At 41.6% G+C, this 18547-nt stretch overlaps 1 protein-coding gene across 1 annotated transcript in view; it reads right to left on the bottom strand.

Moving 5' to 3' along the window:
* Nucleotides 1–18547, bottom strand: part of nkd1 (NKD inhibitor of WNT signaling pathway 1) — a 32698-nt gene that overhangs the window by 4715 nt on the left and 9436 nt on the right. Inside the window, exons 4-9 of the mRNA XM_063479089.1 lie at nt 8788–8845; nt 4244–4347; nt 4023–4118; nt 1705–1852; nt 762–843; nt 184–311 (exon numbers count right to left, since the gene is read on the bottom strand). Of these exons, the coding sequence (XP_063335159.1) occupies nt 184–311; nt 762–843; nt 1705–1852; nt 4023–4118; nt 4244–4347; nt 8788–8845 (616 nt within the window). The remainder of the gene's footprint in view (nt 1–183; nt 312–761; nt 844–1704; nt 1853–4022; nt 4119–4243; nt 4348–8787; nt 8846–18547) is intronic.

The raw sequence follows: 18547 nt of genomic DNA on the forward strand, positions 1-18547 counted from the left end.
CTTGATGTATTGTGCTTGCCTGAGCCCAGATGTTTGTACTGGCGAGGAGCGCAGTGGGCTGCTAGTTCCATCTAATGGCTCCAAGCAGGTGCCGCAGTAATGAGGGCCCCTGGATGCAGCTTCAAAGGGCCACGGTCTGCATTTCTCCCTCCCCTCCCCTTCCACTGGCCCCTGTCCACTCACCGGCTCCGAAGCGGGACGTGTAGTTTTCGATGCCTGCCAGGTCCAAGTAGTGGTTCCTGCGTTCCAGGTTCTCATCCACACAGTGGCGCTGGCAGCCAGGCTGGGTGTGGTGGTCACTGTGGTGGCGCCTGTGGACACAAGCGGCACCGCTCATTAGGTAGCAGTTTGGGCCACTGAGGTTCACTATGGTAATGTTTGGAGAAAGTAAAACAAGTGTTCCTTATGATCAGCCTGTGGCACGGTAATTGTTAGAGAAGTGAGATTGTGATAGGAAAATCACTGGTTTGAATGTCAACTGGGAGTACTTGAACAGCACAGAGAGTGAAGTGTCTCTGCTGTTTATTCTTCCTCACTGCAATGCACTGGGCACAGCTAATTAGAGAGTAAAGGAATATTACAGAACCCATGTAAGAAGTCCTCCTAAAACAAACTCTGCCCCTAGACGTGTTTTGTAGGAATGTTTCTACTTTTAGATTGAAAAATCAGTGGCACAAGCCTTAACATGCTACTTCTTCATATACAACTGTATACACTACAACCAGCAGACACTGAGACACGTACAAGAGAGATTGGTTTACCTTAGGAGTGCTCGAGACTTCTTCTCTGCACTCTTGGGGTCTTCAATGCACTTGTCATTTTTCTCTCTTGGGTGGGGTAAGTCTGAGTATGTGTGAAAGACAGGAGGCTATTATCAAAGAGAGCAACACAGAGCTGCCACACACACACACACGCACCCAAGCACGAACGACAACAGTCACACAAGCCTCAGAAGAAAGCAACCTTTGTTTTGGGGTTTTACTTTGAAGCTCTATAGAAAAGGAAAAACAACAGTGCTTCATTTATTCTATTTTCAACTCCCAGTCTTTTATAAGGCGTGGAATAAAAAAAAAAACATGCAGACTTCAGAAATAGTTTATTAAGGACGTGAGATCTGATGCGGTTTGAAATTAGCATGAAGTCAACCAGCAATCTTTTCAAAGCATGCTCTGCCTCAATCTCTTGACAGATATTTATAGCTGAAACAATAGGACGCAAACACACAGGAATATATACTTTTTGAGATATTTCTCCCTGACGACTTGTTTACCAAGTCGTCAGTGAGAAAAGTTAAGTTGAACGCAGCTATATTTTCCCAGCAGCTCTGAGAAGGGGGGACGAAGAGAGGGGGAGCAGGGGGGGAAAAAAGGGAACTTTGGAGAAAAGAAAAATGGCTGTGGTTATCAAAAGGACTCAGCACATCTCTTAAGGTTTCTTTCAGAGTATTTGAAGGCGCTGAGGGAGGGGGCTCTCTCTTGGCTCTGTCACTCCCCCCCCATCATTAAAAATGAACCCCATTGAGTGGGAGAGATGGAGCGACGCCGAAACTGCAAGGAACAAAGCGCTGACAGGCCTGAAGAAGCCGCCTTTCTGCATGACAACAAACACATGTCTGGATGAGCTGACAGCATGCAACACAAGGGGGACCCCGAAATGCCCTCTCTTCTCCGCTGCTCCCACCCACTGCGTTAATGCGAGCTTTACCTGTGGCACCCTGCGTGCAGCTCCTCCACCGCTGGCTGGAGTCAGGAGCCACAGAGAGCTTGACACGTAATGTCTTGCTGCTGCCAGGAGAATGGTTGACTGAAGCGTCTACAACCTCGTAGATGGTGTGCAGCAGGCTGGTGATATCCTGCAGGAAACAGAAGATGAGAATTTGTTAAATTAGAGAGGGGTTTTTAAATCTTTCATTAATTAAATGTTCAATCTTGCAGATTGTTAGTCACACTGGTACAAATACAGATTTTCAAGAGAAATGGAACATGGGAGAGTATTCTTATGCCGACACTCTGAATCCAAGAATCTTAAGCTTTAAGCATTTAGACCATGCATAATAAATATCATGCTAGCGAAGAATTTACAGAAGTGTCTTAGACAACAGTGAACAGAGAAACTGACATCAGTTACTTCTGCTTTCCAAGTGAAGCGATCAAGTTGGGTGTAAAGACAAGTTATAAATTCACAAAAACAAATGTCTTGTCAGTGGCACGGAAGCCTGTCAGGCCTGATATGAGTTGTATTAAGCTGTGAGCGCTGCACTTTCTATATTTGTTAAATTTGTTGAAGATACATCTACAGTAGCGGCAACGTCTAGGCATAGTAACACATACAAACAAGGATCAGATAAATACTATGCTGAAAAGTGGAAAAGCTAAAACTGTTTATACAAACTAATAACTTTTGTTGTCAATGCTGTAAAATGAAAAATGTTCACATAGCAGTATGCTGAGTGACCACACATTGTAACATAGTGCTAGCTCTTGTGGCTCGTTAGGCGTAACATCCCGACGTTTTGTCACGTCCTGCGGCGTTCCTGAGAAACGCGAAAGGTGACCTTCCACGTTGTTATGGTACGCGGCGGTTTCCAGCCCTGTACTGCAGCCCTAAACTTAACCTTATCACTAAGCCTAACCATAACCTTATGCCTAACCTTAACCATAACCTTATGCCTAACCATAACCTTATTCCTAACCTTAACCATAACCGTATCCCTACGCCTAAACCTAACCTTATCCCTAAACCTAACCATAACCTTATGCCTAAACCTAACCATAACCGTATACCTAAGCCTAAACCTAACCTTATCGCTAAACCTAACCATAACCTTATTCCTAACCTTAACCAGCACATTAATGAGGTGAAATAGTGTTTTTTAAGCGATTTTAAGGGAAAAAGCGAAGATGTGTAGATTGAGTCCAAACGGTTCTCATGTGTCCGCAGTTTTCCGATGTCGTGACGTAGGAACGCCTTGGGTGCCCGAAAACGTAATATGTTGACGATTTGTCACCTAGCGTAAAATGTTACGATTTGGGAGTGAGAACGGGTTGTATATTTTGCACTGAACTAATGACTCCCGCTTAAGTATCGGGAACTATGATGGATTCTTTCCTAGGTACAGAAGTAAAATGTCCAGACTCGTATCATGTGCTGCATCTCAGATGTCTTTAGGAAGTAAGAGAGTTTCACTATAACTGCTAAGAATCAAGACAGAACCACACAAGACTGCAAAAGCATGATTTTTACTCACTATACCACTATGACTCATAAAAAGGACTATTATAAATTCTACAGGGATCAGTTCCACATACTGGTTTCAGACACAGACAAAATGTAAAAAATTTCAATTAAAATAAAATAAAAGCTTCCCGTGTCATTTTTGGGTTTCCTTTTCTTTTTATTTGTGTGAATGGATTACAAAAAAAGAGAGAGAGAGAGAGAGCTGGAGAAGAAAGCTTTTCTTTCCCCCCTCCAAGCCGCTGTCTCATGAGCCGTGGAGCCACAGGCAATGCCAAAAAAGCTGCACAGCCAACCACACAGAGGACAGCTCCAGTCTCTTTGCGCTGTTTCAAGTTGTTCTCAAAAAACACGGGCCTTTCTGGATGTTCTCTCAGATCTGTACCAGGCAGACGCAAGCCACAAGGTGCCTCACAGGAGCGGAAACACATACCTTTGCTGGATTCAGTTCTTACAAGTAAGACTGGGTTAGAGGCTTTTTCTATCCATGCTTCCCTTTCGGGTGTGGTGATACCAAAAAGAAGTGAACAGGGAAGTTATTGATTTTTATTCCAACCTAAGGTGGGACATGATTCAGGATAAGCAAACTGCCGGCCAGGCTTTTTCTGTGCAAATCTCTTTACATGAAGGAGAATAAACAAATACGGATTTCACGTTTCAAGGATTTCAATCTAAATTTAGTGCATGTTTTTGGCAGTTATTTGGATGTATTCACTGTCTTATTATCACGTCTTCTTTTATTTATTCATTAGGCAATTAAAGGCTTTTCCACTGAAGCAGACGATTACCTCTCGCGTAACTTTGCCGCTGTTGTCAAAGTCGTAGAGGGTGAAGGTCCACTCCTGCCTGTTATCCTCCTCCACAGACACAGCGCACTCCAACTCCTGAAACAGCCCAACATTGAATCAGTACCATACAGTGTGTGAGTGTGTATTTGTGTGTCCTGCTATTGCCCTAGTTTCATCCAGAGGGGGAAGTAATAAACGTCCTGTTTTGTGTTGACACTCACTTCAAACTGGAGCTGTTTCTGTGGCCCTGCGGGAGATTGGCTGTCCCTCTCCTGCATCTTCTCCTCCACACAGCAGCTGTCTGTCTTCTCCGGGGGTAAAGCCACTGCAATGGCACACACACAGACACACACAAAGATAAAAGAGAGAGCCTGAGGATGGCAGCATTGGGTGCAGCCACAACCTGAGGATATGTCGTCGCAATCAAGTGCGCCTTGTAAGCTCTGACTTCCGAGTTTGGCAGCCACAATTAAGACATGTCACCCATTCCAGCGCTCCTGGATGTAAAAACACAGCCAAACTCTTAACCGTTTTTGCCTTACAGTTTTTATCATTAAATTGTATTTTTATTTATTTGATCCCAGTTATATATTTTGCAAGCAGAACAGCACTTTGATGAGCTTAGGAACAACTTGCAAATTAGGTTGGGTTTTTTTGTTTGTTTGTTTTGTTTTTTCACTGGGCTGCTGAGGTGCACTGAACTTGTAGGTTTTATTTACACTGTTTGTGATCATGCTCAAAGGCTGCAGAAAATCAAAGCACAGTTTGGTTCTCACAGTTCAAAAATGCTTTTTGGAACATTTCATGTTAGCAATCAGAGCAAACTGATCCATGACAGTGTGGGGTCAAGTCCCTACAGCGATAAAAAACAAGGATGTGATTCTTGTTTTCTAAAAGACATTTAAAGGAGCCTCTACCAGAAACTGAAAAAACACTTTTGTATTTTTCTGCATGAAGTTAGGCGAAGAGTTCATTACTTCATCATTCCATTGAGCAGAAGTACTACAGAATCAAAACAATAAAATCAAGGCTGGGAGATGAAACGTTGAAACTGTGACAGCCCTAATTCTCTAGTGGCAAAAGCTCTTCCATCATCCACACACATAGTAATAGTTTTAAGCCGTTAGCTACAATATATTGCATATCATCTCAGTGGGTTCACCCTGAGAGGGGATGTTAAACATGAAACTGAATGGCATAACATGCCTAAAACATGACAGAATATGGCAACCAGCATTTGAATATAAATGGTGGAAGTGAAAGAGCTGAAGGTCTCCAAGAGGCCCCCGAGCCCAGCCCAGTGCAGCAGAGCTCACCATTTTATTGGAAAGATATATACCGTACATCACCATCCAGGCTCACAGTTAGACAGTCTGTGGAAAATGTGTCGCATACATTTTACCAATTAATATGACATCGTTATTCACCTCTTCACTGTACTATTCTTTACTGAACACAGAGTCACCTGGACAGGGTTCAAAGTAACAGTGTTGTGCTAATACAAACCACGAGACCTAAGCGTTCTTTCAACCCCAAATCAGTGAGCATAGGTAAGGCTATGTCCCGCTGTTTGATCAGAGGTGCTCAAAGTGAACACTGTGTGTGAAAGCAAATCTACCACTGATGTGAATGCATCTGCACTGGCTCCATGACTCTGCCTTTTGATGAATCAGTTGGCACAAATGTCTGTATAGGGTGCTTCAGGGATGATGTGTTTTTGTAGGCCAACCAGGAAGAAAGCATCGCCATGGTTACCTGGGAAAAAAATCCATTGAGATTTTTCAAAGATTTTTGGTTTACTGAAGAAAATTTGTTTATGATCTTAAACATATTCTCCTCAAGCTAATTCAGCTGTGACAGTTGTGACATTATATGCAATTACCAAAAGTCACAATGCATTATTAGGTTATGAACAAACAACATGACAACTTCAGCATCACCACCACCACTAATCTCTAATCTCATTTGGTGTGATGATGTTAAATGTCTCCAACAACGTGTTTAGTTTCGTTTAACCTTGTATTAGCAAGCGCCTTTTCTGGGATACATAAAAGCTCTGAAATTCACCAGTGGAGTATTTAAATGATCAAAGAGTTGTGTTAACCACTCTTTGTATGTTTTGGCATCTAAAGAAACACAAAGTCATAAACCTTGACTTTGAAATGAGTGAAGTGGAAGTGCCTTTAAACATGAGGTCAAAGTTGAGGAAGGAGTTGTTGTTTTTTTTCACTCTATTACAAGGTTCAACTGTCGCTGTTCAGTTCAAAGTCTAACTTTCAGTGTTGGGTGTTAGCCCAGATCTAATGCAACCAAAATTGTCTTCTATGCTTTGAAATCAAGCGATTGTTTAGAACACAAGGCCACAGACACAAACAGTATGTAACTGAGAATCAGGAGGTGTACCAGTCAGGACCTTTACAACTCTATGAAGTACCCAGACACATCATTACCTTATTCTCACAGATGTATTCAGCCGTAGCCCCTAGTATGTTTCACCTCTGGTCATTTAGGTTTCGTCCCCCACCATCCCCATCACCCAATCACAGCCACGAAGGCTGTATCCACCCATAAAGCCACACCCCTCACCACCACCCTCCCCAAACCCCTCCCACAACACTTTGAAGTTCCATTCTCAAACCTTCTGGAAGAGGATCAGACCGGCTGTAAAACAGAATCACTAATTAATTAAGCCAAGTCAAATCTGAAACACTGTTTGTTTGCTCGCCAACAGAGCAGACACAACAGCCCAATTTCTTTCCTCCTGATCCAAAGCAGATCAAAGCAGACCTGTCTCATCCCTGGGTAGGGGAAAATGCCAGAAATGAAAGGCATCATCCCAGGGAGCTTTTACCAACTTTTTGGAGAGAAGCAGCATTTGGGGTCCTGCTGTTTGATCATCTGAGGTGCTCAAAGGGAACATTGTGTGCGAAGGCAAATCTGTTCCGAAGCAGGCTCAATATGGTGGTGAGATGCTTATCTCACGGCTAATGAAATGCCGGGAGGAGTAACAGTAATCTGCTATCACCCTCCTCCCCCCTCTGACCCCCTCCCAATCACAGACATAAGCCCACTCTTTATGAGTGAAGCTGCCGCTACGGGATTGGCTGCACATCAGATCTGAGGGGCAAGATGAGGGCAGTCAAGTCTGGCACCCTCCATGCCAAGGCCGTTCCAGTGACTGCACTACACTTGTGCATGCATACGCGTTACGCAAACACACACACGCGCAGAGAGCATCACAGGCAGGTTGGGAAAGCTGCCACACACTGTGAGCAATCACATTCAGTCAGCTTAGCTAAAATACTATATTGCACATAGCAGCCCCCCACTCCCTCCCCTATATGTACAGGCAGAACCAGCATGATTTCAGGAAGGCCTGGATGGGCTGCTTCTTGTATTGAAAGGTAACTTTTTCTCCTGCTTTGACTCAAACACTCACCTACTGATAAAAAAAGGCGTGTAATAATCCAGCAGTTTTGTGACCAGCTGTAATCGCTGTGTATCCAACACGTGAGCCAGATGTGAAAGGAGGTGATGATGGAAAGGATTGTTTCTCTTTTTCAACAAAAAGTTAAAGAGTATATTAAAAAGTTTGCAACGGTAGGTTTTCTTGAATCCTAGCAGTACAGATGTAAATAAACTTTAAGCTAATTTCATCACTGAGCTTTTTTTCCTCTTCTCAATTTTTGCTGCATGTTTTCTTTAACTTACTTCCTTAAGGCAAAAGAAGCCCTTTCTCTTTGTTGTTCGTGCTGTCATTTCTTCTCTCTCTCTTCCCATTTTATCTGTACTCATCTCTATGAAATCTATAGATACTGGATCTGATCAAACTAAATGGAGTTAATGCTATAAAACCTCCACAGCTACTTGTATTAGGGACCTAGTAGTCCCTTTTTATGTGTACAAAAGGTCAATTTATTCCAGACTGAAAACAGACAACATGAACAACAAATGCCTATAGAAATATTTTAACAATTCAAGCTATAATCAGCTTTGCCCAACCTGAGATCTAAGTAAGATCTGTAACTACTCTGTTTCTCAAACAAAAACAACATTTTTTAGAGGTCAGTACTATTTAGATATTCACACATAAACTATGAAATCTTTTATTAAGCTGTCTTGAACTGTGGCTATTAATCAAAGTGAATGAAGAGAGCAGCATACTCTAATTAGCAACATCTGTCTTGAAGGGAGGACAGGCTTGGCCCATACACAGTTTAGCCCAGTCGCTAAAAATCATTTCAAACTCCATTTATCAGTCACATTATCTCTTGTCTCTCTGCTATTATCCACTGAAGTGAAACTGAAGTAAAACGGAATTTTCTGACATGCCTCCAGATTCTGGCTTGGTCTCATTCGACCCTACATTTTTGCCTGCACCTCACGTCCAATCGTGTCTTTAAATGGGAGGGAGAGACTTTCTCCTCCCAGAGCTCTTAATCCAGGATCACATCACATCAGGGAAAAAACATGGGGGAATGGAGGCACTTTGCAGTGCACCGCTGGGGAGGGGCGGATGAGAGATGGAGGAGGTGAAAAGGCAGGAGGGAAAGTAAAAGGGACTTCATCAGCGCATTGCTGGGGCTTAGAGAATGGGTGTGGAGCAGAGGAGGAAGGGATGAAGCACTGGATCAAAGAGCCACACAAATACCTGAAGTTCAATTCCAAATAGTGTTTTTGGGATAGGGTTTTTTTTTTCCATTCAACTGAAACAGTACTCCAACTAATTTCACCACAGAGAGGAAAAAGATTGGGAGAGACCTACCTTCTAAACGATAGTGTTCATTACCAATCCCCTCAGCACATGCTTCACCCATGGAGTCCTGAGCAGAGAAAGAAAAAGACGCATATATCATTGTTTTAAGTCACATAAAGCAAAAGTCGTCATATTTTTGTCACATAAAAACAAACATCTTTAACGATGCAAATCCACACCACTGCTTTTCAACGCAGAGTGACATGGCCGAATCGAAATTACAGCTTTTATATATCTATATATGAACAAAGTTTGACAAGTGCGCGCTGAGCTTAAACAGCAGCGGAAAGTTTAAGAGGTTGGTAATTGCAGGACAGAAACAAACTAAGCAAAAGACTGGCAGTCAGATTTGAGACTATGAAAGAAATTTTTAAATTACTACCACTGGCCCTGCAGCGGGTTCTGAGAAAGAGGGTTGACTATTTCAGTGTCAGACTCTCACTACAGCAGTAGGCTTGGGGATTTCTTTTTATCCTGGGACATTTTCACCTGGGACCCCTCTTCTGGAAGCTCAGACTGTTAGTGCATACCACAGAGGCTGGAGGGACATGTGATCCTTAGATTTTACTATGGAAAAGTCTGGCTCAGGTATCCATGTGGCAACACATTCATTCAGCTGAAAACCATTACTCACAGGCTGACAAATGCATATAAATGCATGAATGTTTTTCATTGCACATAAACCCCTGCAAAAGAAAAGCTGCTCCATTGTTAAAACTGCACAAAATGTGTTAAAAAGCAGACTTATCACTGGCGATGATTAACCCAGACAACTGTTAACGAACTTTATAAAACAACGTGCATGTTTATTGTGCCTTCTGTGATCATAAATGTGAGAAAGACAGGTGTGTTACAGTGTGAGAGCAGATTTCTGAGTACTCCAGTGTGGTAAAGGGTCAAATTGGCTGATCCTACTCTCCTCAGTCTACTACTGGCTAGGTTACAACACTGTGGGTGGCCTGAGGAAGAGAATACAACTAACCACAGGACTAGGGCTGATAGACTAATACCCCAAAGCAGAGACCTGGGAAAAATCTGTTTGTTATTGGTATGAGTAGGTCAACACAGATTCCAACTTGGCTTCACGACCCTGCTCTACAGAAGATGTCTGCAAATCTGGGCAACTCACACCTGGCTGATTCACAGGAGAATCAGCCAGAGGAAAATTATACGAATTTGATTTTGAGGTTACTTATCCCTGGGATTTCCAGTAAATGTTCTAGTAAGCTGCATTTATCTTAAATAAAGTATCATTATAGGTCTGATAATACTAGTGTTTACTAGTGGAAGTTTTAATTTCTTATACAAAGTCTCTTGTTTTAAAGAAAATTATTCAGCCTGAGTTAGGTTAATCACTACTTGCCCCCGTCACAGAGACTCCCTTCCACAGTACACATATCTCACTACTAAAGTGCTAAAATAATACAGAATAACACTGCATGATTACTAGATAAAGTATTGACTTCTCTTTTTATATCAGTATACATAATTCCACCTCATTTTTAAACTCAGATAGTGAAAAAGCCACAAAGGAGTGAGCCTGTTGATGTGTGCGAACCTATTCAGATGGTTTACAGACACTGTCACAGTCACTTAACCCCAGAAAAACAAAATCAGTCCACAACAAACATTCCTTTAATTCCTTACGCACCAAAAAACAGACCCTCACGCACGCACACAAACAGCATCTTGAATGTGTTTCAGTTTTTTGATGAATGATCCAGAATTATTGAGGGGTTAGCCAAGAACATGAGAAAAAGGGGGAAGAGGAATGTACTAATTGGTTGTTGTCTGTGGTGATGGATGGGAGCTATATTATTAGCATGCTGGGGTTACTCTCTGGGATTTGCTCTGGTCAGTGTTAAGAAGAAAATATCCCAGGATTTTTTTTCTTTTTTTTGTAATTTCACATACACACACCCACACACAAGCAGATCCAAACACATTCGCCTTCTCCTCTGATCAAAACTCTCTAACCACAAATAGATGTGAAAAGACCAAACAGAAATAATTCTAAAACTGGAACAGAACAACCTTATTTCTCCTCTAAAGTGCATTTCCCTTTTCCATGTAGCATGTCAATGATTATTTTTGACAGCCTAATTAAAAACTTCATGTTGTAAAGCTGTCAAGTATAAAGATATAAAGGTTAAATCTGACTTACAAAAGTACTTTGCCTTGAAGCATAACTTCTGTCTTTGGCAATGATGGATCAAATCACCAAAATGCCATTTAGTTCTAAAAATAAGCATTGTTTGCTTCAAGGTTTCCCACCACTCAATTGGTCACAAGAACAATAAAGCAATTTTTTTTGTTTAGCAACAGAAACGGGAAGATTTTCACTGCAAAACTAAGATTCTTGGATTATCTGTGCGTTTTATGTGGACTATTTATATAATATGCAGTCAAAGTTTCCAAATAATGAGGTCAGCATATGTACAAGTAATTCTCACAAGCCAAAACCTCAGTAGACTCTGCTCTTCAGTCTTTATAAGGTCATCTCAAACATACTGCTATGGATGTAACAACCAAAGCCCCACCCACCTGCTGTTTAAACCTTCTGTTTGCAACAGGCGGCCAATTAGAAGAAAGTTGGCTTTATGAGAGGATGGCCTTAAAAGGGAGAGAGTGAGCTGAGGGAATCCACAAACGGCCAATATGAGATAGCCAAGATTATTCTGAATAATTGAAGAAAAAAAGGTGGAGCTGGAAATAAGAATTACAGGTCTCTGTTTAACGTCCTCAACACAACTGTTATGTCATTCCAAATAAAAGATGATTGTTTCTAGTTATCTTTTCTTTTCAGCTAGACAAATGTCCTTTTTTGTTACTTTGTCACCCAGTTCTAGATGCAATACGAGTCAAAAACTCCACCAAAAAACACCTGAAATAGAAACAACAAATACTCATTTGCACATAATGAATACATAAAAAAATACAATTAAAATCACATACTAGCAGCTATAGTTGATCTTAAATATAAAAGTCACATTTTTCAAAACCACAAAAATAAAAGTTTGAACTCATTCGTGCTGGTTGGATTTGAAATGAAAAAGCTCAACATGGATTTGCCCTAAACTGCGATGCTGGTCATCCTCTTGAAATGTATTTCTGAACTAATGAGTGGAGACGAGGCTCGACTGATGCAACATTTACAAACACGTAATGAGTCTGAATGCTCAGGGCTATCAAACGAGAAGACCGTGTCTCATTAAATTCACACACAGTGCGTGTCCGCAATAATCTTGAAAATGCGTGTAAAACAGTAGCCACAACAGAGCCATCAATCTTATTTGGACAAGAAATGAGGCAGTAATGGGCTTCTATGGGACTCTTGTAAATTCAGAGGGCAGAGGTCACTATGACAGAGCGCTTCAAAGAGAAGACGCCCTTTCACCCCTCTCATCTACAGTAGCACAACCTCAGCTTAGACAAAATTTAAACCTCCATAGTGACATAAAATCCACACTGACGCACTGTTGATCTGACTCTTTTATACAATAGGTGTTACAGCGTTAGGTGTTTGCACTCCTGTTTCTCATTGAGACGGTTTTATGAAAACTCAATCATGGAGTTACTTCCCAGTGTCTCTGCGGGATTCAGCCCAAACTGCAGCCTCCAGGGCACAAACAAGCATTTTTCTTCTCGACTTGGGACCAGCTAAAACAATTTCCTGACATGATGTTAAATGTTCTGTGGAAACCAGAGCATAAAGCATTTCGCTTTCAATAGCAGCCCGTTCTTTCAGAGCTTCTTCGAGCGTTTTAGTATAAGCGTACACGTGTGAATCCTGTGTGCTTTAAAGTTGTTCAATCCCCTTCACCAGAAAGTGATTTATTACTGGACTGTAACACAGAACACAGTGTGCTGGTCCCATTACAACATCCCATCTACATTGCTCGCTGGTCTGAAGGCCTGTTTAGTTTGGCCATTGGAACTGTTTTGGAAACCTCATCAACGGTACACTTTATAAATATGGATTTGGAAGTGCCAAAGACGGATGAAATGTTTAATAATATTTACTGTGCTAACATCATATACAGTGTTACTACTTTAAATGTCTTTTATATGTTTTATTCATTAACAAAACTGTCAGCTGTTAGATGTTATAATAAAGAATGCCAAATTAACATCAGCTGTTTCATTGATTAAGGTTACATTAGTATAAAGCAAACTAAAAAATAAAATACTATCTGGTGCTAAAACTGTGTTGAAAAGATTTCATCCTTCCAAAACCCATTAGTCAGAAAATGTGTGTTTGGATAGTCTAGACATAGATGGCAGGTTTACACACCTCTTTGTTCATGTTTAACTCTTTATCAAAGATGTTTTATATTTTACTACTTATTTTGTGATTTTGGCTGTTAAATTACAAAATAAGAGAGTGCTCGTAAAATGGGTGGGTCAATGGTAAAAACAGGTTAACGTCACACTATTTTATTTAAATTGGCAATATATGTAAGATAGCAAAGTCCAAGTCCAAAGGTAGCAAGCTACAAAAAAAGGATGACTGATACAAATTTCCAATATTTATTTGTTAACTAAAGGGAAAATGATGAGGTCACTGTTTATTAACTTCATAGCAATGTACTTCAACTACCTTTCAACTTACCATGAAGACAGCACTTGATTCAGCAGCACCTTCTGTTCAGCTGGGATGTGTACTCGGCTTCATATACTGCAAACAGTGCTTACGTCTAAACAAAGCTGCCTGGGTAGCCTTCGCAGGAGGCAACACACATGAAACCACTAGCTCCCTGTGAGTTCACTAGACAGTTCCCACACAGATGCAATCAGACATCTTTGTACAATGGAGCTGGCAGGCTAAAGACTGTTTAAAGTTTTTATAGCAGTGTGCATGAGACAGAATCAAAGCTAATATGGATATATTTGTCATAGCCCAACCTGATACGAAGCCAATTTAATTCTAAATAATTTGTTGTAGCACATTCTGAAGGAAATTAAATTAAAATGCCACAGTCCTATTAACACATTTTACAAATTATTTTCATCTTGCTTCGGGTAGACAACCTCACGGTACTAAAACGTTGGCCTTGTTGGCAGTTAAAATAATATTTTCTGAGATTAATGTCAGTGCGGGGTGAGACACATGGATTGTGTTTTGGCTAGATCCAAATGTGGCAAAGACCTGACAATGGGTAGGAAGGGGCAGACAGTTTACTTTAGTAACACCCGGAGCGCTAAAGGCGGATTTGGAAAGGAATCGGTGTTACGAACAGACCAGGATGTCAGAGTGAAACGAGAGACAGCACTGATGGAACCAATGGAGGCAAACGAAGGCTGACGACCAGAAAGTATCCGAGCTCCTAACGTGAAAGGAACGATATCTGAGTAGAAAGCAGGTGAGGGATCTTCCTTTTGAAGCCATCCCCATGGTCACCTGACTACTACCTGAAAATTTAAAAAAATAAATGACTCAAAGGATCCCTTATTTGAATCCTGAAATAATCAGATAAGTCCCTGATGCACGCGTGATGTCTGGTCAGACCTTTTATCCAGCCTAACCTGGATAAAAGGTCTTACTAAAATACCTACTGGAGGCTCTGTACCACCAGATTCATATCCACCATGCAAAATCATCTGGAAGTCTGACTGGCAACAGTTTTATTTTTCAGCATGACACTAATCCCAAACATATATCAAGGCAGTAAAGGCATATCCAGATATGCTTTTACTGCACTGGCAGTAAAAGCATACCTGGATAGAGAAACACACAGTGGAACACTATCACTCATGGATTGGCCTCCCCAGAGCCTGGGCCTCAACATTATTGATGTAGTGCGCAATCATCTTGACAGAAAATGAAGCAAAAGGCAGCCACATCCAGAGAAGAGCTTTGAATGTCTTTCAAGAAGCCTGTAAACATATTCCAGAAGACAACTTAAAGAATTTAGAAGAAAGCTTGTCTAAGGGAGTTCAAAATAATAACAACGGTGGTCATATCAAATATTGACATTCTAGCTTGTTACAATCATACAAACTCTGTTTTTGCCTCATATACTGTTTTTGCAGTAACTGAATGGTTTTGGTCTTGCCTCCCTGGATAGAGCAAGGAGACAGCAAAAGTGAAAAAGTGAGCACATGTCAGCACAGAACCAACGTGCAGAGTTAAGTTAGAAAGTTGCCTCTAGTGTCATTCTTACACAGGCACTGCAGACATGGACCCCACTGGGCCACTTTTTCTGCAAGTCTGTGTTTGAAGGAAAGGGGTACATTAAAGTGCAAGTAATATGTACTTGTATGTGATTGTGGGGAAAGTCCCACAAGGCTTCTTGGTCTCTATGCTGTCTGCCTTCATGACCCACCACACAGGCTGACAATTTATGCGGCTGACGACAGCTCTCCCTGATCGCGCGCCAGGGCTCAGTGGAGTCAGGCCTCGAGAGCAATGGCAGCACTACTGGCACTCCATCAAAACCCAGGAAAAATCTCATTAGAACTGCGGCCCTCCCTCCGTTGCAAGAAAACACCTTCAGAGCTGCACAGTTCTGAGCAGCGGTGCGGACTTGAAGTGGCGAGCAATGCACACAGACAGCCATTTAGCCAAACAGGCAAGACAGGCAGAAAGTGGAAATAGCAGCGATGCTTCTCCAAGTATGGCTGCTTCCCTGAGTCTTTCAAACACGGGAGGGCTGAGGTCACTGACACTTACATAAAAGCCACCAGGCACTGGAGGGGGTGAAAAAGAGTACTGCAGAAAGTGAGAAGTGATTACTCTCACTTGTAAAAGATTCGTTATAATCACAACATGTTCAATATTTGCATTTATATATGTTAATTCACAGGCCATATCACAGAATACAAACATATGACTTGCGCGTCCTCATACCAGGTATGTGAAGACACACTGAAGTTGTCACCATATATTTATACATATTTCCATAACTCTAGTCCACTTGGCAACCGGAATGATTTTGACTGATTCCGACTAACCTGGACTGAAGCCATTAGGAAAGTTCATGAATTACTAATGGAGAAAACAGCTGTATAGCATGGGGATTTTTCCAAAGCTCCAAAGCACACACACACAGCCCCAGTGCTGAAAACCAAGAGTAAAACAACCACAAAAAATCTTATTAGTTTTAGAGCTGCAAATTAGCTTATAGGTGTAGTGTTACCTCAAGAGAGGAAATACCCATCCCACCCCCCTCACATCCTAAAAAGTAAAGTGAGGCAATTTCAAAGGACTGAGCTGAACACCTCTTGGAATCTGGAGCAGTACCTATCCTGCAATGTATGCTAAGCGTCACGGTGGTGCCGCTGAAGGGAAAAAAATGGACCACCAATCATCATCAAAAAACAGTTAAGACCTGGATTCAAGCTTCTTTTTCAGCTCTTTATGCTGGAGTGCTCCTCACCTTCCAGCAACATTAAACAGCCTCATTCAAAACACCACATAGCAGTAAAACATGACGCTCTGAGATGGAGCCAAGATACAGGGTGTTGATGTGAGGTAGTGAAGCAATGCACTGCCTCTGAGTGAGGCTTCAAAGGGGATCAGTTTTCACACATGAAATAAAGATCTCAGATAATCATATAGCATAGCAAAGCTGACGTGAGACGGTCCCATTTATGGAGGGTAGGAAGATGGGGCCAATTTTTAAACCACCTACAGCCTGAGAGCCATGGCAAATTAATGTCTCTGCATTTCTCTCCAGCCAAACATGATAAATCTGTTTTTTTGTTTTTACAAAGAGACTACCAGGCTTATCGTGATATGATGAAGTAGTTTACTGAAATCACTCCAGTAGAACAGATGCTTAGGCTGTCTAAAATTTCAGAGCACTGCAGCATTCTGAACAAATGCGTAAAACACATTTCATGAGTAGTCTGCAATGCCAAAAGGAAGTCATATCTGCTCTGTTTTACAATGCAATTTTATGCCTTTGATAAGAAACTCAATGCCTTTCCAAGGGGTCACAGTAAGAAAATCTTTTGATGCTGAGCCTTTCACATGCACCCTTTCACAAAATTACTGCTATCTGGTGGATGCTTTTAATCTGAAGCACCTTACGGTACATCTAGCGTATGCTAGACGTACTGTATAGTAAACATACTACACAGCTGACCAACACTGTTACCGGTTTAATGAGAAACAAAAACACAACAGAAGGCTTATAATCAGATTAGGAAATGTGAAAAAGTGTTTCCTCTTCTTCATCTCAACCACTTTGTCTGCGTTGATTTTTCACCCCCTCTACAGAAAGTGCAACACTTAAGTTGAGTGGATAACAAACCTAAAGAATAATTGAGCAATTGCAACTCCTTAAACTTTGTCGACTAAAGAGGGCTAAACGTGTAATTTGACGTCTCAGAGGGAGCTTCAAAGACATACACACTCTCTGCAGACTCGGCGGCCCCATGCCTGACACCCCCTCAGTCACGGCACACCCACCTCTCTTCCTGCACCCCAGGAAGGAAATTATAGCCACAGAGTTTGGATCCATCACCAGGCAGGTTGGAGGAAGCAGCTCTATGATTAAAGTGTGCATGGTCAGCAATACACAAAGCTGGAAGGGTTTGAGGAGGCTGCACATGCCAGAGGGCTTACCGTGTTAACTCCAGTTCACAACACTGGTCATGGAGAGATTCTCCACACACAAACATACACCCACACACACCAGGCTAAAAAAAAAAATCCTTGCATATGGTGTGGCTCAGCAGACCTTGCCCTGTGTGTTGTATGTTAAATTAAACGACACGTGTCCGTGTGGTGAAAGTGCAAATTTTGCACACGTGTTGGCTTTCTCTTCAAATTCATTTGTTGTTATTGCTTTTTTGTTTTTGTTTCTTTACACCACCATCAAGGGCAGCGATTGGATGCCTTTCCTTTGTGGAGCGATAGCGCACAGCCACCAGTCATTTCTCCACGTCAGATTAACATTGCAAACACTGCTGGTCACATTACCTCACCCACATCAAAGGCTGCCTCCTGAAAGGCTCAGTGGAATATTAGCAGAGATTTACAGCCCTCATCTCTATGCTTCAGAAACATGCTGATCCAAAGTAATCTCCCTCCCCTTCTCGCTTTTTTTGTGTTCTATGTGTGAAGTTGGCCAACACTTTAATGACCCATTTACAAAACTTTTACACCTGCAAAGATAAGCTTTTACAACTCAGCCAGCCCCTCGGGCAGTAAACCCTGCGTGTTACTTGAGGTAACAACCTTTATTAGCTTTTGAAAAATATGTAACCACTGCGATTAACATTTATCACAGTGTTTATCAAAGCCACCTCTTGCCAGAGAGGAGGAGAGGGGGGAAGCATGGTGTCAAGATCAAGAGTCTAACGGCATGATCGCCCCTACAGCAATTTAGACAACTCATCACGTTTGTTTCGTTTCCTACAACGGGAGAATTATTGGGCTTCATCTAGGAAACTTTTCTTACTTTGTTCAAACTCTATTTGAGATATTGAAGACAAAATAGTATTAAAAAAAATAACAGAGCCAGCTCTGCCAGGATTAGATATACTTTGCCAAAGCTGTAAACAAAACTATTACCACGCATGCTTTACAGCAGTTACCACTCCAACATGTTAACCGTAGTCATTCTGCGTCTTCTTTTACTGAGCTGTCTACAGTTGAACTTCTAGTTAACAGAGTTCATAGAAAACAGTCACAGACAGACATAAAGATTACATGTGAACAGAAAGCAAGGTTTTTATTTTAACTTTTTCTTTGGGAGTCAAGAGAGTTAAATGGGAATCTGAGCAAGAGGTTAATCCTTATAACATGTTCTCAACCAGC

The sequence above is a fragment of the Pelmatolapia mariae genome, linkage group LG1 (genome assembly GCF_036321145.2).
Source record: "Pelmatolapia mariae isolate MD_Pm_ZW linkage group LG1, Pm_UMD_F_2, whole genome shotgun sequence".
Lineage (NCBI taxonomy): Eukaryota > Metazoa > Chordata > Actinopteri > Cichliformes > Cichlidae > Pelmatolapia > Pelmatolapia mariae.